The 21,535-nt window shown below is 39.7% G+C and overlaps 2 protein-coding genes across 38 annotated transcripts in view; one reads left to right on the top strand and one right to left on the bottom strand.

Annotated features, from left to right (window-relative positions):
- RAB3GAP1 (RAB3 GTPase activating protein catalytic subunit 1) overlaps positions 1 to 9,159 on the top strand; it is a 140,188-nt gene extending 131,029 nt beyond the window's left edge. For 4 of the 12 annotated variants that reach the window (XR_014079278.1, XR_014079275.1, XR_014079280.1 and 1 more), the window contains 2 exons: positions 3,524 to 3,627; positions 7,456 to 9,159. Coding sequence is in view for 6 of the 12 variants with exons in the window: in XM_081579211.1 (XP_081435337.1) it covers positions 3,524 to 3,550 (27 nt within the window). In the remaining 6 variants the exon portion in view is untranslated. Of the gene's footprint in view, positions 1 to 3,523; positions 4,097 to 7,455 lie in introns of those variants that run through there. The other 8 variants (XM_081579219.1, XM_081579211.1, XM_081579222.1 and 5 more) reach the window with 4 other exon arrangements.
- Positions 1,041 to 21,535, bottom strand: part of ZRANB3 (zinc finger RANBP2-type containing 3) — a 270,266-nt gene continuing 249,771 nt past the window's right edge. For all 26 annotated transcript variants that reach the window (XM_081579194.1, XM_081579188.1, XM_081579182.1 and 23 more), the window contains 6 exons: positions 18,354 to 18,455; positions 17,054 to 17,196; positions 8,212 to 8,322; positions 6,799 to 7,201; positions 3,769 to 3,900; positions 1,041 to 1,879 (listed from right to left, as the gene is read on the bottom strand). In XM_081579194.1, the coding sequence (XP_081435320.1) occupies positions 1,781 to 1,879; positions 3,769 to 3,900; positions 6,799 to 7,201; positions 8,212 to 8,322; positions 17,054 to 17,196; positions 18,354 to 18,455 (990 nt within the window). In that variant the 3' untranslated portion in view covers positions 1,041 to 1,780. The remainder of the gene's footprint in view (positions 1,880 to 3,768; positions 3,901 to 6,798; positions 7,202 to 8,211; positions 8,323 to 17,053; positions 17,197 to 18,353; positions 18,456 to 21,535) is intronic.

Here is a 21,535-nt window from a genome sequence, read left to right as displayed (position 1 = left end):
ATTTTGAAATCTGGCAAAGAGAGAAACAATCTTCATGGGTCATTTCACCTCCAACTTTCATATAGTTCCCACACTGAGAGTTTTCTCCCTAGAATTACCACTTTAGTTTGATCTAAAGAGTAAGCTCCACTCAAATCTGACCTACTTAGACCAGTCTCACTTGCAAATATCTCATGCTGGAGGAAAAGTAGCATGCTGGCTTCTCAGCTCTCAACTGTGAGAGATCCTTGGTTACCCTGGCAATGAGGCAGAAAACTGCAAAGAGCCTGACCAGCAAAGCAGAAAGAAGGCCAAAGAAAGCCCAACTAATTTTAAAAATGAACTGTAAAATTTGATCTCATACAAGGGGCTTCCCAGGTGGTGCAGGTAAAAAAATCTGCCTGTCAATGCAGGAGGCGGAAGAGACATGGGTCAGGAGATGTTCGATCCCTGGGTCAGGAAACCCTGGAGAAAGGGAACGGCAACTCAATCCAGTATTCTTGCCTGGAAAATTCCATGGACAGAGGAGCCTGGCAGGGCTACAGTCCATAGGATCACAAAGAAAGAGTCAAACACGACTGAACACACACGTGACATCATGTCAATGAAATATTGTAAACTTAAACTTGGGAAGATTAATGATTGTATAATATTTATAAAAATATAAGTCCTCCATGTTGTGAAATACCAGCTACTAATTAAAACTAAAGAGTACTCAAACTAATGTTACATCCAAACAGTATTTGCAAACAGGCCTTTTGTGAATGTAGTTCTTCCTTGACCCTGTACTTTGTGAGTTCTAACGTATTGATTCTGATTCTCTCATGATTCTGACGTATTGCCAGATTATGTCTTGGTTTTCTTTCATCATCACTCTTTTATGTCTGAGTATCAATTACATTTTAATGTTACCCTTGCACTTTTTAAATATTTATCTCCATCTAATCATACTTTAGAAAAAGTGTTTTATCATCATCATCCATTTTAAAAGAGATTTCAGGAATACCCTTTTAATAAAATAGGACTTTAAAAACAGAAAATGATAAATGTGAGACAAAGAATGCTTTGACAGCAAGCCTAGTTTTATGCATTAAGACAAATTAAAAAATGAAGTTTAAATGGCATTTTGGTTTTTTTAAAACATGTTTTAACAGTTACTTCAGCCAGAATCCCTGAATTGTCCACAAACACCATGGGTCCAATTAGGTTATTTTCAAAAGCATCTTTTCAATAAAGACAACTGGCTAAGAAAGAAAATGAAGATGACACTCAAAATATGCACCCCAGGTTCATTTTGGAGGCATTTAGTGAACAAAAATCTCTCTTGCATACTAAGCAAGGAGGTCATGATCGGTCTGGAATTCCTGAAAAATGATGATTTGCCTCCAAAATTTCCCTTATGGCTTTACAATGATGCATTTGGGCATATAGCAGTCCATGACCAATACTAACCCAGCAGCATTTTTCAAGTAATTGAGAGTATATTTTTCAAAAACAATCTATGCATAATACAGTGATTAAGGTATAGTCAGGGGAAACTGAAAGCTTAACAAAACCTTACTGAAATATAATGGAGTCTGCATGATATCAAGAGGATCATAGAAATATTTGGTATTGTATTTCAGTTTGTTAAGTACTTTCAACAAGTATTAACACTAAAAGCATTTAACATGAAAAGGGAAGATGAATTCTTGATTTGTGTTCTGAAAAATTTCACTTTTAAAATATGAGACAAGCACAAAAAATTTGGTGAATTCTCCACATATAAACCATCTATCATCCATTTAAAAATGTTTATGCTTCATTTCTTTACCAAAAATCGTGTGATGTCTGATCCATGCTTTGATGCTAGAGATTGTCTTCTCACCTGGCTTCTTTCCTTGGCTTGTTGGGCAGTTCTCTGAAAGTTAAAAAAAGTAATGCATGTGTACACATGTTAGAATTAAAGTATTGGCTACAGCAACTCAAAAACTGTTAATTCTGAAAAAAAATATTATCACCACACTTGTGTACCAGTGCTTTGCCCTTAGTGGGGTTACTAAGCCAATAACTCTGAGGTCTAGGTGTGTGCAGGGCCCGCCCACCTCCTGTTCTCTGGGCTTGAAAGCCTTTCCCAACCTAAGAGCCACACCAATGCAAAAAAAAAAAAAAAATGAGATAGAACAGAATTGGATTCCTTTGCTAATATAAATAACATTTTTCATGAGACTCTGAAAAGGTGATTACAGAAGAAGGCACAATATTCTCTTTTGCTGTATCTTAATTTCCTACATATCTTGAATGTGCTAACAGTTTGCACAGTTGAGAAATCAGATGACCTTTTGCCCAATTGAAGTCCATGTATGTGTGAAGTTATCCAGGTAGAAGGGGTAAGGAGAGGAAAAAAAGGTTAAAACTAAAAAACAAAGCCCTTCTTATGAAATGATCCTATTTATGTAAAAGTTACTTACATTATTTTTACACAATAAAATATGTGAATAAATTGAGGAATCTGAAATATTAAAAAGAGGCTAAGAAAGTGCTCATATGATATGAACACTGGCAAAGGATCTGAAGAATTCTCAAAATGTAAATACAGTTGGTTAGCATTTTTACAAATATCAGAGTCTTTAAAATAAAGTAAAGCCTCTAGGTTAGCAATTTGAAAGCAATAAAAAATACGTCTCTGAAAAAGATTTTTTTTTTTCCCCCTTACCTAACCCATTTTGAAAAAATTACAAGTAAACAAAATAATTCTTTCACCACAGCAGCAGTACCAGTGCAGTTAAACAGGCACTTTTCACCGCCAGGATCGAAGGAGCATATCCGAGTACAATCCTTTGTAAAACAGCATGGAGAGAATTCATCTACTGCAGTCTTAAAACTTGACTCAAAATCTTAAAACTTAACTCAATGATTTTACATCTGAGAATCTATCTTAAGGAACAACCTCGAAATGTAAAAAATAGTTTGTATACAAAAAAAAATGTGGTTGGCAGCATTGTATATATGAACCATAGAATGTAAACAACTTCAGGTTTCATCAGTATGGGAATAGGGTAATTAACCACAGTAGAGATGTACTCAATAGAATGATATGCAGCCATTTTAGATGATAAACATTGAATGCTTATCACGGGAACATGGGAAAATGCTTAAATTTTGCCATAAGTGGAAAAAAAGTTGGGTACAAAGTTGCATATTAAATGTATGCTGCTTTCTAAGATTACATCTTAACAGGTAGATCCTGTGACCTTTTGCTGAACTACCTGTTAAAAATTCATCCTAGTTGACAGACCATATTATGTTATTCTTTCCTTTCGTTTTAAGCTCTAGGTAATTGCTCCAAGATTAATAGGTTTCATATTTAGGTCAACAGTGTAATGCCTGTATGTGGAACTGAGTTGGTCCTAGAGATAATCTATTCATGTTCTCAGATATTTCAGGACATATTTAGGTGTAGATGCAAACATATGCCACTGACCCAATTCACTGAACTTCTAGTTTGAGGGTCTGGGTCTTTTCAAAACTGTGCAATATGTAAGTTGTATTCATTTTCTTCTAGGTAGTGGTGAAAATTTCCTGGTCCTAGAATAAATCGAAAGGGAAGCAGTTTCTTTTTCATCTGTGACTGAGAACTTGCATAGACCTCAAGAAAAAACTCAAGTGGTAGGTAATGAAAAGAATAAAACACATCTCAGATCCCAGACCAGGATATAGATTTACCCGTGTAATCTTCCACACCTGTATGCACAATTTCCAATTAGCTGTCTTAGGATGGAGTCAGATGTGTCTGCAAGTGTCACTGACCTCTCTGTGGCAGACTGTGCAGAGGGTCTGCAGGTTGTCCAGGGAGCACTGCCCTCCTCCACCAGACACGGGCTTGATGTGGTCCACCTGCCAGAAATGCCCTTCCCCTGGGTTTCTTATCATTTCATTAAGCTGTAATAAGAACACAGCATCAGCAATTTTCAACATACACTGTGGGAACTGTTGGTTCTGAATTGTGCCGTCATGTTTACACAGCAAAATCATAGGGAAAAATACATTAGAGTGGTTTTTTATAGCTTTTATTGTGAGTAGGAAAAACCCTCTAGGTTAGCAATTTCAAAGCAATAAAAAATATGTCTCTGAAAAAGGTTGTTTTTTTTCCCCCTTACCTAAACCCATTTTGAAAAAATTACAAGCAAGTATAAAATATCAAGCAAGCCTCCTGACTGGGAAAAATCAGTTGCTTATGCACCTTTGAACTAGTTTATATAGTTACTAAAACATAACTGATAAAAAAAAAAGATTAGAAATGGAAAACTTCTGAGTATTACTGAACTCAGTCTTTAATTGTTGACCTAAATGCATTTGTGTCTATACCAATGACAGTTTAATAGTTATCAACTACAACTTTTGTGATTACCTGAGAACCTCCTAAGTTACACGGACTGGAATCAAATTTCTAGAACAAACCTCTGTAACTTGAATATTTATAATAAACAAAGATATTCATCTAAAGTAGACACTACCTAGGGCAGTCCTTGTAGACACACTTTAACTAGTGATGACTGACATTTAATTGGTATTATTTTAGCATTTGATCTGAGGTCACAGCTCACAGCATAGCAGTGTAGACAGAGTTGTTTAAATGGGACAAAGATTAGTGTGAAAGTGGTTTTCATTTCCTTGGTCTTGAACAAGGAAGACTCTATAATCAATTTCATGGCTGCTGGCCATGGGAACGTGTGACACATCTCTGAAGTGCTTTAGGAAAATTGTCAGGCCCACAGACAGCACAGGGACCTTAATAGTGTCTGGCCTGAGAGCGCAGCCCTAGGAGGCAGCAAACTGGAGCAGTAAACGGTCTACCTGAACTCCGTTGTAGATGGACTGACTTTCTCTCTTCTATACTGAACTTCCCAACTTCGGTTAGAAGATATATATTGATTTTTATTTTTGAGGTTGGCATTGTTAGAGGCAATGTCATATAGCAGCCTTGTGCATAAAGCAAGTGGCATACTCTCAGGAAAAAAACATCCATTTTGGTTGTCTCGTTTGTAACCAAATCTTTTGCACTAAGCAGCTTCCACTGTGACATTTTGTGATTCAGAAGTTGCTTCTTTATTCTTCCCAAGAATTCTAAATCACTTGGGGCCAGCTTTCTACATCCTAACCTCCCCTCTGGAAAGAATCACCCCCTCTCCCCCTGGTCATCCCTATCTGTGCCCTGGGCACTGCTTATTCTCTAAGCGCTCCCCTTCTAGATGTATACTACATTACTTCTGCATTCTTAGACAGACTGCCTTCCAGATGTCCATGAGTCATTTTTTTTGTGTCTTCTGGAAGTCTCCACATGGAGGCAGCAGACAGTAGCTGGAGTCTGGCTGATGTCTCTGGGATGGGTGTCACACACCGCTCACCAACTAGACTAGAAGATCTTTCAAGAGCTCTGGATAACGTTAGGGGAATAGTGTATTTCCCTAGCTCTGAAAGTCATGCTACTTCATCTTTGCAGAAATGCTTATTAGTTAATTCAGCAATACTAAGTAAATAAAACTGTAAGATTTTTGCTGGAATTTATCCAATATTTTTGTAGAGTCATTTTTAAAAATGAAGCTTACTACAAATTTATACATTTTGCTCTAGTTTGAAGTTTAGATATGCTTGGATCACAACACTGGAAACCCAACTGAGTTTTGGGAGTCAAAGTGGATACTGAGAATACTGTTCTGAGAAGAGTATTTTATCATAAATTACATTTTACAATGGGATAAACAAATATAAGTTTCCTTCGCATTGTAATGAACTACATTCTAGGGATTATCTGTTTATCCCTTGTCACTCAATATTAACATCATGAAAAGTGGAATGACCAGACCCTAAGTGCCTCTCAGTGCAATGCACCATCTGTTAAGATCTCTTCCCAAAATAATCTAATGAGAATCTAGTCAGGGACTTCCCTAGTGGTTCAGTGGTTAAGATTTCACCTTCTAGTGCAGGGGGTACAGGTTTGATTCCTGGTGGGGAAGCTAAGAACCCACATGCCTTGAGGCCAAAGAACTGAAACATAAAACATAAACAATACTGTAACAAATTCAATAAAGACTTTAAAAAATGGTCATATTAAAAAATGTTGAAAAAAGGAATCTAATTAAACTTCTAGATCTTATAACCATTATTCAGTAAGTCAGGGAGATAGAGAAACATGTCAAATAACATCATGAGGATACAGGTCCAGAAAGTGGACCACACACAAATCCAGAATGTGGGAAATACTGCAGGCAAATGACCTGGTTTCTTCAGCAATCAGTGGAGTAAAAAAAGGAAAGGGGTTATATTACAGATTAAATGAAACATAAGAGGTATAATGACCAAATGCAATGTGCAGGTCATATTTTGATCCTAATTTGAACAAAGCAGTTGTGAAAAGACATTTTTGAGACCATCTGGGAAACCAAACATGGACTTATTGTAACTAGAATTATAATTATGTTGGGTGTGACCATGGATATTGGGCTATGGGTTTATATTTAAAAGAGAAAGACAAAGGGGAGGGAGAAAGAAAGTCTTCATCTGTGAAAGGTACATAATGAAAGTATCTAAGGATGAAATGAAATGCTGTCTGAGATCTACTTTAAAATAATTCCAGGAGAGAAAAAGAATCGAAGTGAGGGAGACATGAAAATGAATAGCAAAATGTTGGTAAAGTCAGGTGACAGGTGTGTGGGTTCGTTATTCTGCTTTTGTAAATGTATCTGAAAATGCCCATATTAAAAAGGTTTTAAGAGGAAAGTGAGTCAATATTCATCACTCTGTGCAGTGCTGTTTTATCAGTCAGTAATTAAAATTTACCTGTTCTAATGGGAGCTTTGAGGTCCAGGTGGCGTCCAGAAGACTCTTCCTCTGACTTTTAGGGGCATCTCTCAGATGTAAAAAGAGTTCTTGTGCATTCAGATTACACAGCTGACATACACCATGTTCAATTTCAAATACTTTGGCTCTCAGGTAACTATTATTAGATCGAATCCAAAACTCCTCCTGACATTTCAGAGAACAGAACCGTGAATCCCAAGCATCTGCTTTACACTCTTGCTTAGTTTGGCAAGTGGGTTGCTGACAGCGAAGGCAAAGTGGATTTCCTTCGTTATCCACAGCCTGCAAATAGCCTTTGGATGTGGAAGCCTTCAGAGTTAGATCACCTTGGGCTGTGCAGGGATTTAGAAATGGGACACATTTTCCGTCTTCAAGAAATTCTCTAGAAGGGGCAAAACATTGAATAGGTAATTAATGAAGGCTTACTCTAAATCATTGTTAACTTCATTTAAAGGTCTTCAAAGTTTCTGTGCTGACAAACAGTAAACATAGGGCATGCAGATTCTGTGATTCACTGTGGAAATGAAATATTAATAGCTATAGTCAGCACTCTATTACACACCAAGGAAAAGAAAGAATGGTGTGTTCAGAAAAATTAATTTGAATACAAATATGCTGCCTCTCTTTGGAACTTAGATGTCTTCAAGTTACACAGACTCTGAGGCATCTGGAGAAGATGGAAAATGAAAAGTTAGAAAATGCTTCTTCAGTCTGGGAAAAGACAGGCTACCCTGCTCACTCAATGTGTTGGGTCACACGCTTCATTAGGACCAAGAGGCCATTACCAGGATTTCCACGAACATCTGAATATTGCTGGCCTTCAGGAGACAGACTGTGCACATCCATTCAGTGACAGAACCAGGGAACCAACAGTGCTAACAGGAATTAGAACGGGAGACTTGCTACATACATGCCTCCTACAGGTAAACTCGGAGTTGATAGAATTAAAATTAGAGATGAAACATGGCAGGACATAAGCTCACTTTGTTAAACTAAAGGAAAAGTTAATTACTCAAGAATGTCAAAAAGTCCTGCATGGGAATTACAATAGCTACTTTGCTGTTAGAAGTGTTAAAAGAAAAACTTTTTATGATAGAAAGAACTCAAGACTGGGGGGGCAGAGCCCAGATTGGACCTCACTACTAGTATCTGGTAGCCTGGGGCAGGTCATATAACCCACTTAGCCTCAGGTACCTTCTTGATCTCTAATTTCTAAGATAAGGGCATCAGGAGCCGTAGCATTGCTAGGACAGAAGAGCTATTACATTGTGAAAGCTTTTTGTAATGTGTAAAGTGGTCACACAGAGGTAAACTATTGTTACAGAAATGAATACATTCATTTAAAGAAAGAGTCTTAGTAACACTATGCCTGACAAGTAAAAAACCTCTTACTTTGTAGAAGGGTCCCCTGGCCTGGGCCCCTTTGTGATTAGTCGGACATGGCCCCCGTCATTCTTCACCTTGTCCATCGAGGCTGCAGCAACATCTTCTTTCGTTATATATCTGAAACAAATACACATGAAGTAGATCCCTTTAAGAGTTTCTCTATTTCATGTTCACATTGCTCCTTGCAAAAGCAGTAGGAGAAAAAGGAATATGTAAGTCTATTCATCGTGCTAATACTTAAATTAGGGAACGGGATTTTCTTCCTCTACGTTGGTCTTCCATGTATGGTAAACACATCTCTGTGCCAAGTAAGTTTTCTGAAGATTTATTTTTCTAAGAAATTCAAGAGTCAGTTTCACTCACAGGAAAAAAGGAGTGGGTGTGGGAATAAGAAATGATCAAATTCATGTACCACTGACAGCTGTAGGTAAACTGCTTGCCAAGCCATGCAGAACATCTCTAAGTGCATTTTTACCTCCCACTTGGCCTTCTCTTCAAGGCTCCTCATATCACCTTAATCAGTTATAATAGTGTGTCATCGTATTTGGATAAAGTTATTCTCTTTAGTTAATCAGGTTCAATCACATTGTGTATAATCTCAAGGTTGTTTCCATTATTATCAGCTCATACAGGGTTTATGGAATCCTCCACTGAAATAAAGCCACTTTTGATGAGGGACTCAGAACCTTATTACACAACACTATCAGTACCACATAATAGTTTAGGGACTGGAAGGAGAGAGGAAAGTTTCTTCAATTGCAGGTGATGGGGGATTTTAACTAGGTGAAATGCAATTACCCAATTAATTACTTCTAATTAGCATGGCCTAGTTTCTCAAGTGGTTTACAGTTTTCTTTAAAAATTGCTGTTTTCTTTAAAAATTAACATGCATTTCTTCATATTCTCAAACACTTCATTTGTTAACTTGACAATAAAACCAAAGTTAAATCACAATGGAATTGTGCAGTTTATAGGTAAAATTTCTTAAATTGCTTTTATATTGTTAAAGTATATTTAATAATTAACAGATTCCCTTTCTATAAAGTACGGTATTTCTGATTAGGTGATACAAATGCATATTTCAGAATTTTAAAGGCACACACTGCTGTATGTAGTGAATAATAAGCCTCCCTTCCATTCCCATAATTTTCTCCCCACTCCCCCAAACTACATCTTTTGCCAGTTTTCAATACATCCTTTTAGAAACAGTTCATTTTTTCTTTGTAAAGGTGTATAACTTTAATTTGGGGGTTTCCCTGATGGCTCAGTGGTAAAGAATCCACCTGCAATGCAGGAGACACAGGAGACATGGGTTCAATCCCAGGGTCGGGAAGATCCCTGGAGGAGGAAATAGCAACCCACTCCATATTCTTAGAAAATGCCATGGACAGAGGAGTCTGGTGGGCTACAGTCCATGAGGTCACAAAGTGTTGAACACGACTGAGCACAGGAGCATGCATACCTTTAATTTATTTCTTTGTATTTTTATGGTCATATAATTCACATATCATAAAATTTACCATTTTAAGGTTTACAATTCAGTGCATTTTAGTATATTCACAAGGCTGTAACATCATGACTATCTAATTCCAGAACATTTTTATAACCCCAGAAAGAAACCCATAGTCATTAGCAGTCACTCTCCATTATATTTTTTTATTTTTAAAAACAAAAATAAATAAATGGGACCTAATTAAACTTGAAAGCTTTTGCATGACAAAGGAAACCATAAACAAGATGAACAGACAACCCTCAGAATGGGAGAAAATATTTGCAAACTAAGCAACCAACAAGGGGGTTAATTTCCAAAATATACAAACAGCTCATGCAGCTCAGTATCAAAAAAAACCAAACAACCCAATCAAAAATGGGCATAAGACCTAAATAGGCATTTCTCCAAAGAAGACATACAGATGGCCAAGAGGCACATGAAAAGATGCTCAACATCACTAATAATTAGAGAAATGCAAATCAAAACTACAATGAGATACCATCTCACACTGATCAGAATGGTGTTTATCAAAAAATCTACAACAATAAATGCTGGAGAGGGTATGGAGAAAAGGGAACCCTCTTACGCTGTTGGTGGGAATGTGGAGAACAGTGTGGAGGCTTCTTAAAAAAAATAAAAATAGAACTACCATATGACCCTAGCAATCCCATTCTTGGACATATACTGGGAGAAAACCATAATCCCAAAAGATACATACATGCCAATGTTTATTGCAGCACTATTTACAACAGCCAGGACATGAAAGCAACCTAAATGTCTATCAACAGAGGAATGGATAAGAGGATGTGGTACATATATACAATGGAGTATTACTTAACCATATAAAGGAAAAAACCTGCCATTTGCAGACATAGATGGACCAAGAGACTATCATACAAAGTGAAGTAAGTCAGAAAAAGAAGTACCGTATATAAATGCGTATATGTGGAATCTAGGAAAATGGACAGATGAACCTATTTGCAAAGCAGAAATAGAGACACAGATGTAGGGAACAAACATGAACACCAAGGGAGGGGGAAGGGGGTGGGATAAACTGGGAGATCGGGATAGACATACATATATACTATTGATACTATGTATAATATAGATAACTAATGAGAATGCTTCTGTATAGCACAGAGAACTCTATTCAGTGCTCTGTGGTGACCTAAGTGGGAAGGAAATCCAAAAAAGAGAGGCTATATGTATGTGTATTACTATAACTGATTGACTTTGCTATACAGCAGAAACACAACATTGTAAAGTAGCTATACTCCAATAAAAATTAAAAGGTAGAATAATATACACTAATCTTCACCTTGCTCTTTTTGCCTAAAGATACATTCTTGGAGATCTTTCCATATTAGCACATATAAGATCGCTCTATACTTTTAATGGTTTCATGTTATTTCATTATCTAACTAGTCTCTGATTAATGCCCACTTAGGTTGTTCTAGACTCTGCTATCCCAAATAATGTCATAATAAATAGTCCTATCCCAAATATCCCTGTTTTCTATACAAGAACTATCTGTAGAATAAATTCCCTGAAGCAGATTTGCTAAGTCAAAGATCTTGGGTGCTCTAAGTTTGGATAGATTTTGACACATTGTTCTCTTCTGGGTTGGTACCAATTTATATAGCGCTCAGTTGTGCCTAACTCTTTGCGACCTCCTGAACTGTAGTCTGCCAGGTTCCTCTGACCTCTTGCCTCTAAAAATTCCTCTAAGGAGTTTTCCAGGCAGGAATACTGGAGTGGGTTGCCATGCCCTCCTGCAGGGGATCTTCTCAACCAGGAATCGAACCTGCATCTCCTGCATTGGCAGGTGGATCTCTTACCACTGAGCCACCTGGGAGGCCGTACCAATTTATAGACCCCACCAGCAGTGGATGAGAGTCCCTCACACTTTCACTAGCACAAGGTATAGCAGTTAAAAACGTCTCTGCTAACGGTGACTGGTCTGTTATAGCTTTAAATTTGAATTTCTCCTATTAAGAGGAATGATGACTGTCTTTTCACATGTTTGCATTTCTACTTGTGTGTCTTTCTTAAAGCAAAAAGGAATCAGAGTGAATTCTTTTAGTATTCTTTAACTTGCCCTTTTAGCTCCTAAATTCCCCCTACATACACACACACCCCATTTCTTCAATCATTTTATTCCCTCCACAAAAGCATTTTGCTAAAGTATTCCAGCAGATTCTAAATGAACTTAAAAGCTTCCTAGCTTTAAGGGGCAATGAGATATTAAGCCTTGCCTTTGGTATTATTCAATGTTTAAAAGCTTAGAAACTTAATTCAGTAACTTTAAAAGATGCTGAGAAATTTATTCAGAGATTTAAGAACTAAAAATAACCTCTGGCTTCCCTATGAGACGTTTAAGTACAAATGTTTGGAAACTACAAGAAACAGATCAACCAGCCTCATAGTGGGTTGTTGACAACTTTTCAAACGTAGTTGTGTTACCAATATTTAATTTTCCATTGAGGTCTGCTAAGAAGTTCATAAGCATACCAACTCTCAAACAGATTACAGCGAATCCCAATTTTGACAAATAGTGAAGGAAGAATGCTGTCTCCTGAAGTAATTCTGGGATGAGGATGGTCATGGAAGATGGACCATGGAAGTTTTGCAATAAGAGAGGAGTGAGTTGGAAAGTGGCCTGCACCAATGAGAACAGTGCTGGGCTCAAGGCTGCCAACCTGACCAGCTGTGGCTATATGATAAAAAAAAGTTGGTATTCTAAACCCACAGGTTTCCAACTGAATCAGGCCTGCCCTCCAACAAGTTGGAACCCACTTAGGAACCTAAACAATGGTTGGTGATATTGGCTTTAAGAGTGAGCTGCTCAAAAGCTGACTGCAACCTCTGAGCTTGGGTGTAGCCTGCAAACAAGTGGACAAATAATCACACTGGGAGATCTAGTTATTGCTTTTGGGAGAATTCCCCCAAATTAATATATCTTTGTCTTCATTCTGAGGCTAGTCCATCTTTTCAGAGATGACTCCTCTAATCCCCTGCCTACTCTAAATTAAAATATGGCTGTTGGTGTAGCAGCTGAGCCAATACAGGGATCTAGGGAGTGTAGTTTCTAGTGTAACACTTCTCTCTTTGTCTCCACTAAGCCTGATGTTTCCAAGACAGGTGCCTCTCTGGTATAGTTTCTCTGGAAAGAAAACTATATTTTCTTGGGCTCCAAAATCACTGTGGATGGGGACTGCAGCCACAAAATTAAAAGACGATTGCTCTTTGGAAGGAAAGCTATGTCAAACCTAGACAACGTATTAAAAAGCAGAGACATCACTTTGCCAACAAAGGTTTGTATAGTCAAAGTTACGGTTTTTCTAGTAGTTATGAAGGGATGTGAGAGTTGGATTATAAAGACAGCTGAGTGCCAAAGAATCGATGTTTTTGAATTGTGGTGTTGGACAAGACTCTTGCGAGTCCTTTGGTCTGCGGGGAGATCAAACCAGTCAATTGTGAAGGAAATCAACCCTGAATATTCATTGGAAGGACTGGTGCTGAAGCTGAAGCTCCAATACTTTAGCCACCTGATGTGAAGAGCCGCCTCATTGGAAAAAACTCTGATGCTGGGAAAGATTGAAGGCAAGAGGAAAAGGGGGCAATAGAGGATGAGATGGTTGGATGGCACCACTGCCTCAATGGACAAAATTTGAGCAAGCTCTGGGAGATAGTGAAGGACAGGGAAGCCTGGCATGCTGCAGTCCATGGAGTTGCAAAGAGTCGGACATGACTTAGCAACTGAATAACAACAACAGAAGGTAAACTGGCAGGATGACGAGAGGGCAAGGTATCCAGTATCTACCTGTTCCGAATACAGACTTCCAATTCAGTGCTGTTGTGTTGCCCCTTTCACACCTGCTTTCAGAGAGACACACTTCAGTTCACTGTGACTAGGGTTCTACAGCCAGAATCAGCATGCTTCCTCTAAGAATTTCCCCTCTGCAGAAGCACATGTTTCATTTTCCTGGCTCTGCTAAGTCCATGTCCCTGGAGCCCTCTCTTCCCACCTCTCTCTCATTAGTGACCAAGGTCTTTGGATCTACCTCAATACCTCTCCTCATTCTCCTCCATTCCCATTTCTAATGCCTCAATATAAGCCCCTATCTTTTTATTCCAGGTCAACTGTAATTAAAGATATCTCTGTCTAGGAGTCCCATCTCCTGGTATTCAATTGAACACTCACCCAGGTAATGTTGCAAAGGGATTTTGCAGATGTAATTAAGGTTACTAATCAGTTGACCTTAAGAAAGGGAGCAAGTCCAAAAAAAAAACAAAAAACACAACAAAACAGAAAGGGATTAATTCCAAGCATGAGAAGTATTTGACACATCATTGCTGATTCTGAGATATAGGGGCCTATGTGCTAGAACTAAAAAAAGCCCCTAGAAACAGAGGCTGGCCCCCCTGTCAATGGTCAGCAAGGAAACCAAAGTCCTACACCCAGAAGAAACTGAATTCAGTCAACAACTTGAATAAATGTGAAAATGTATCCTTCCCAGACTATCATTAAAAACCTAGCCAGCCACTATCTTTTTTTCAGTCTATAAAACCCAGAGCAGAGAAACAGTAGGGTCAACTCAGACTCCTGACTTAAAAAATTGAGAGATAATAAATTCCTGTTATTTTAAGCTGCTAAATTTGGGGTGATTTGTCAGGGCAGCAACAGGAAGCTAATGCCACTTGTCTCCCACTTCAAGTCTTGCCATTTCAATCTAATCTTCCAACTGGGGCCAGGGGGAGCTCTTAAAAAAAAACAAATCTGACTACTTACTCCACTGCTTCTTAACACAGCTTTATCTTTAATATATCACCTATATATAATATTTATAAATAATACTGTGTATCTGACTTAGGCTTGAAAGAAAGTGAAGTCACTCAGTCGTGTCCAACTCTTTGCGACCCCGTGGACTGTAGCCTAGCAGGCTCCTCCATCCATGGGATTCTCCAGGCGAGAATACTGGAGTGGGTTGCCATTTCCTTCTCCAGGGGAACTTCCTGACCCAAGGATTTAACCTGGGTCTCCCACATTGCAGACAGATGCTTTAACCTCTGAGCCACTGATCTTATGACTTTTGCTTTTACACCCTGACCAGCTATCTTTCTTAGGTGGTGCTTGCATGTCTGCTGGAGAAGAAATAATAGGATGTGTTAGAAGAGGCTGGAATGAGCTATAAATTCAGTTAAGAAGGGAATTATGATTGTGTAAAGAGAATACCAATACTTCAACTAAGACTATGGTTTCAAAAATGAAAAGAAGGAGAGGACTGGAAGAAGTATTGAGAAAAACAAAATAGGTGTGTTTTTTGTTGTATGTGTGTAGGTACATGTGTGTATGTATATTTTTATATAAAGTAATGGGAAAAGCCAACCAGTACAAAAGAGTTGAGGCAAGAGTCCAAAACTGGCAGCTCATGGATAAATTCAACTAGTCGAAGGGCTTTACATGACTCATACAGTGTTTAATTTTTAAATCTAAATTTGTGTGATGTTAGATAGGTTATTACTTTCTAATCTGCTATAGTTTTACCCCCTACCCCATCCTTTTCTGGTTTTATACCTGACCTCATTCATTCACATATGGTTCCTTGCTTTATTTTTAGTCACATGAGTCTGTAATCTCAGCGGGAAGTATAAAGTCCCTATAGTCTCCACAAATCCCCTAATCATATGGTCTAGAGTCAGATTTCTCAGCAGTGGCACCAGTGACATTGTGAAACAGGTAACTGTTTGGAAGAGTGGCCCTGTTCACTGTAGGATTTTTGGCAGTACCCCAGGCCTCAATCCAATAGGTGGGCTCAGCTGTATCCCCTAATCATGACAATCTAAAAAATGACCCCCAAGATTGCAACCACAGAAGAAACTGCTTCCAGCTGAGAACCATGTGTTAGAAAAACCTCTGATACCAGTTCCTAAGCTATCTTCCCTGACACTATGTCACTAATAGCAATTACATATATTTGTGTATCCATCCTTTTTTTTTCACAGGCTTCCCAAGTGGCACCAGTGGTAAAGAATCTGCCTGCCAATGCAGGAGATGTGGGAGACGTCACTTCAACCCCTGGGTCGGGAAGATCCTCTGGAGGAGGGCATGGCAGCCTACTCCAGTATTCTTGCCTGGGAAATCCCATGGGCAGAGGAGCATAGTGAGCTTTGCAGTCCATGTGGCTGCAAAGATTTAGACAAGACTGAGTAACTGAACACAACAACCTTTTTATACACTTATTTTTACCCTTAATGATTTTCCATGTTCTCACATATGATATTTTGAGACAGTGGAAGAGGTCTTCACAGTATGAGGATTTAATGTACTTAACAAACTGTACTGTATACAGTTAATGGATTTTTGTCACCCATGTGCATGGAAAAAGCTAGAGATGATAAAAACGCTGGATGTGAGGATGAAGAGAGATTACAGGTATATGGAGACAGCAAGAGCTAAAGAAAGGGCCTTTTCCTGCCAATAGTGCTGCTTGGTTTGGTGCTTTGTGATCTCTTCCAAAAAGAGAGGTGGGCTATAGAACAGCTGCCCGCTTTCCCTGAGTATCTTTGCTTCATGCTGACAAAGAGTCTACAGAGACTGGGGATTTCAGATCACGCAAGGGGATGTCTCTGTGAGGCAAAGATGCTGCTGCTGCTGCTGCTGAGAAAGGAAAGGGAGCATGTAGAGATTTGAAAGGCACCTGTCATGATGAAGGTGAAACAGTTACAAGCCTGAGATATTCAACCTTTCCTATTACTTTGTTTCCAACCATGGACATGATAATTGCCACCTTCCCCTAGTAGGGGCTTCCCTGGTGGCACACTGGTAAAGAACCTGCCTGCCAATGCAGGAGACACAAGAGACACAGGTTCGATTCCTGGGTTGGGAAGATCCCCTGGAGGAGGAAATGGCAACCCACTCCAGTATCCTTGCCTGGAAAATCCCATGGACAGAGGAGCCTGGTGGGCTACAGTCCATGGGGTCACAAAGAGTCGGACGCAACTGAGCACACAACGTAGCCTGCTTGGGTGGTGGTGCATCAAACAGAAGCAGCTACCATGCTGTATTGCACCCAAGATTCACGTCCCAAGAGCACGATCAACCTGTGAGTCTGGCCTCTCTCTTGATGAGCAGGACTCACAGTGAGAAGGTCCAGACACTTTGATTTTCCCCAGCAGATGTAATCAAATTCACAAAATATCTAATTATGTTGCTACAAAATATGCTGTCTTTTTATGTATCATATTTTCTTAATCCATCAGAATTTTGTTAGTGGTTACATAAAATGTCTGAGACTCCTGTAGAAATAACTATGACAGACAATAAAATACAAAATGAAGAAAGACAACTCATACCTCTTAGTACTGTTTTGTTTGGTTTGCTGCTTTGCGATCTCTTCCAGAGCCAGAACTGGGCTGCGGAACAGCTGCCCGCTTTTCCTGATTATCCTCTGCTTCATGGCAGTTAGACTACCCCATTCTCGAACAAACCTCAAGATCTGGCAGAATTAAATGAGATAATGAAAAGAGTGTACAGCTTGCCAGGCATCTTCCTTTGAAAGTGAGGCTACCTATAGCATCTGAAAACGGATGTTTTATTATAACCCCAAACAGAGTTTTTGTCTCACAGTTTAAGGTTTTCTTCAGTTTGATGCAGTTTTCCTACCTTTGTTGTGAACCATCTATGGCCAGTTCTGCAGAGGTCTCTTCCAAGCCATCAACTCTCTATAGACACCATTTAGAACACTCAGCACATGTCCTCCATGCACAGAGACCAACAGCAATAATGTCCTCACTGACACCAAAAGCACACATACCTCAACAGTGGCTGAGGCAAAACTGGATTTTGGGGACAGTGGATCTTGTGGTGGTGACAATGACAGGGCGGTATCTGGGCATCGTTTGTACCTGACTGCCTAGACTGACGGAAAAAAGTCGTCAATAATAAATCTGGGACATTTCATTAGGGCTACTGTTATTCTTATTAGTCAGTTATACATAATTGGCTATTTTCTGGTAATCTGAGCATCAGCATTAGATGACACCAAAGAAAACAGCTCATGGCTACCTTTTCTTTTAAGATGGGTGTAGCCGACCATGCCCAGTGTTTTCATTTCTGCTCAAATGCAAAAACATAATCCCTGTATTCTTGTTAACAGCCCTATGCTGCATGCTAGCTCAGCCCCCACACACGCTGACCCTCCTTAGCAGTGAAGATCAATCAGCACAGATCAGAACTAAGGCCTCCCCAGCAGGTACATGGCCTGTGGCTGCACCCTGGTGCTGACCATAAGGAATGGAGTCCCCCCACATGGTGTTATCCTCGCTCTCAGAGCTCGTCAGTGTTAGAACTTAACCTAAAAGATAAAGTGTGATTCTGTCAGATACCAACCTCACAGCTGCTAATCCTGTGAATGAGAAACGATGTGAGGATGAGTCTATCCACAGAAACAGCAACCCGAGGTGTGATCGTTGGCCAGGGTAACAGATTTCACGTTTATCCTGGTAACTCACAGGCACTGCCTGGACTGATTAAAGTGCACCCAGTGATCTGACCGCAGCAGGCCACAAGCTGCTCTGCTTTTATCAAACTCAAAAATGGTCTTTAAAATTACTCAAATTTTCATTCAGAACAAATGTGCAGGACGGTTCTTACCAGGGAGCGATTTTGTTTCAGCTGAAAGCTTGCTGGTAAATCTTCCCACAGGTCTAATTTTATATCCAAAGGAATGAAATTACAGTTCATCTGGTTTCCATCCTGATTATAGATGAGGAAGGCAGTATTAATCCATTTTCTCTGTAGGCACTAATAATTATTTTAAAAGTAAAGAATGCTATTATTGCATTTCATGCCCAGTCTTCTAAACTGATAAACTAAGGCAGCTCATTCCATACAAGATTCCACCCGTACTGCCCCCTGAGAGGATACTGAGCCCAGGAGGGGGCCGGGCCCTCTGAAAGCCCCCACTACATTTTGTCTAAGGGTAAACCATACTATGTAGAGAGGTGTCATCAGTCAAACATGAAGTATTTCTTTTATAAAGGGAAAGAAGAATCTCTGTATATAGAAATCTACTGTATAAACAAAAGTTGAACCCATATTCTGTCTACTTCTCTCAGCCAGAAAGAAATGTTACAGTTACCACAATCACTTTGGGGAAAGAAAAATACACAAAAAGTACTTACATAGTGATTAAAAGTTCAGATATGTAATTGCTATTCTGGCTGGGGTTCTGGCTGAAGTGAACTCCCATTAGATGTGGGGTTCTGGCTGAAGTGAACAGTTTAGAGGTATACTATTAACATGACATAAGATGCTAAACATCCGTTACTGCTCTTCCTTTTAAAGGGTGTTCTTTTAGGCACTGGATGGGGGTTTTTATACGAATTTCTGTTTCTAGATTTTATTTCAGGTCTCCTAAGGTAAAGAGAAAAGTTTTCTTCTGAACTCTTCTGTAGCTGTGAAAATCCCTGTTGACATTTGACCTGCTTAGTGTCTCAGGTTTAGAAAATTGATTGAATAATGTTTCATGGCAAGGAGACACGTAAGTATTTAGAAGAGTTGTAAAAATGTACTCGAGACTGTTGAGAAAGGTCAGGAAGGTGGCCGCGGTATTTGCTTGGTGGCAGGCACACTGCTTTTCATACTGCTCAGTGGGTTCTCGTACGGATGTGAGTTGGACCATAAAGAAGGTTGAGCGCTGAAGAATTGATGCTTTCAAACTATGGGGTTGGAGAAGACTCTTGAGAGTCCCTGGGACAGCAAGGAGATCAAACCAGTCAATTGTGAAGGAAATCAACCCTGAATATTCATTAGAAGGACTGGTACTGAAGCTGAAGCTCCAATACTTTGGCCACCTGATTCAAAGAGCCAACTCACTGGAAGACTCTGATGCTGGGAAAGATTGAGGGCAGGAGGAGAAGGGGGCACCAAAGGATTAGATGGTTGGATGACATCACTGATTCAGTGGACCTGAGGTTGAGCAGAGTTCTGGGAGATGGTGAAGGACATGGAAGCCTGGTGTGCTGCAGTCCATGGGGTCACAAAGAATAGGACACAACTTAGCAACTGAACTACAACGAAGGCACACTCTACCCTCCACCATTTGCAGTTTCTCTCCAGTCTCCACCAGAGGAGGAAATACCCTGACATGATGATCCAGGATGCAGAGCCTTCACTGTACACAGTAAGAAGTTTAAGGGCTTCTGAATTTGTGTGTGTTCTCTGCCTGGGGTCTGCCTTCTGGATTCTTGACCTTCTAGCCCCTGGGGGAGCCATTCTCTGTTATTCTCAGGTGATGGTCTCATGAGGGGCAGGAGGTGGCTCAGACACTTAGACTTGTCTCTAGAGGAACGGAGGGCTTCTTGGTGCTCCCTGCGTCTAGAAGTTCCACATGGTAGACCAAGGTTGAAGCCTTTAAGGGAAACGTGTCCTGCCTATCTTCATTCTTGATGTCGCTCTTAGCAGTGGTCCCGCAGTGGAGGCTGCTTGGGGCTTCTGGTATTCATGATCCTAGCTGTCTCCTAATCTTCTAATAGTATTAGAACTGAAGATTATTACATGGTATACCATCTATCTGTATCTAATTATTTGGTTTAGCAGAAAACCCATAATTGAGTTTGGGCAGGCCCAACCTAACTTATCTTTAAAGTGGCATTATTCCAATAGAATGGCCCATGTGTTTAAAAACTCACAAATCCTATTTTATGATACTTGTAAAGATTAGAAGTTTGAAACTGTAGATCAAGCAAAAGTATTCATAAATCTCAGTAATTTTTTTCTCAAATACTCATACTAGTGAACCGTGGCCAAAGATTCTCACATGGTCTCCAAGGCCCTTTCAGAAGATCCAGAGAGACAGAAGTTTTATAATACTAGTGCAACACCATTTGCCTTTTCCACTTGTATTCTCTTAGGAATGTCCAGGGAAGTTTGCCATGCATACGCAGATCTGAGAATCCCACCGTCTCCCATTATGACTTCAGGAGAAACTGCTAAAGATGTAAAACAATGCCACTCTTCTCACTAAACATTATTTTTGTTTTGGAAATTATAATTATTTTTCACAGAGATGCCTTTTATATAAGTATGCAATGGATTTATTATTGCTAGTTTGTTAATTATTATTTGTTTATTCATTTATTTTTGGTTGTGCTGGGTCTTCGCTGCTGTGCCAGGCTTTTCTCTAGCTGTGTTGAGTGGGAGCTACTCTTATGGTGCACAGGCTTCTCACTGTGGTGGCTTCTCTTGTGGTGGAGCACAGGCTCCAGGTACATGGGATTCAGTAGTTGCAGCACGTGGGCTTGGAAGTTGAGTCTTGCAGCCTCTAGAGCACAGGCTCATTGGTTGTGCAGCACAGGCTTAGTTGCTCCATGGCAGGCGGAATCTTCCTGACCCATGGATTGAACCTGTGTCCCCTGCATTGGCAGGCGGATTCTCATCCACTGCACCACTAGGTAAGCCCTATTATTGCTAGTTTTACGTGGATAAATGAGTATTTTTAAGTGTTTCTTTTTTAATTTCAAATACAGTAAATATCAAGAGATATAATCCACATGGGGTTTCCCTGGTGGCTCAGTGGTAAAGAATCTACCTACCAATTCAGGAGACATGGGTCCCGTCCCTAGGTCAGGAAGATTCCCTGGAGAAGGAAATGGTAACCCACTCAAGTATTCTTGCCTGTAAAATCCCATGAGCCAGAAGCCTAGTGTGCTACGGTCCATGGGGTTGCAAAAGAGTTGGACACGACTTAGTGACTAAACAACAACAACATAACCTACATAAACAAAAGGTCTTTGGGTCTCCAACAAATTTTAGGAGTGCTAAGAGGTCCTGCG

Source organism: Giraffa tippelskirchi, chromosome 3, assembly GCF_054371585.1.
Source record: "Giraffa tippelskirchi isolate mGirTip1 chromosome 3, T2T-mGirTip1v1.2.pri, whole genome shotgun sequence".
Classification (NCBI taxonomy): domain Eukaryota; kingdom Metazoa; phylum Chordata; class Mammalia; order Artiodactyla; family Giraffidae; genus Giraffa; species Giraffa tippelskirchi.
The sequence above is the reverse complement of the archived record's forward strand: the minus strand, read 5'-3'. Positions and strand labels throughout refer to the sequence as shown.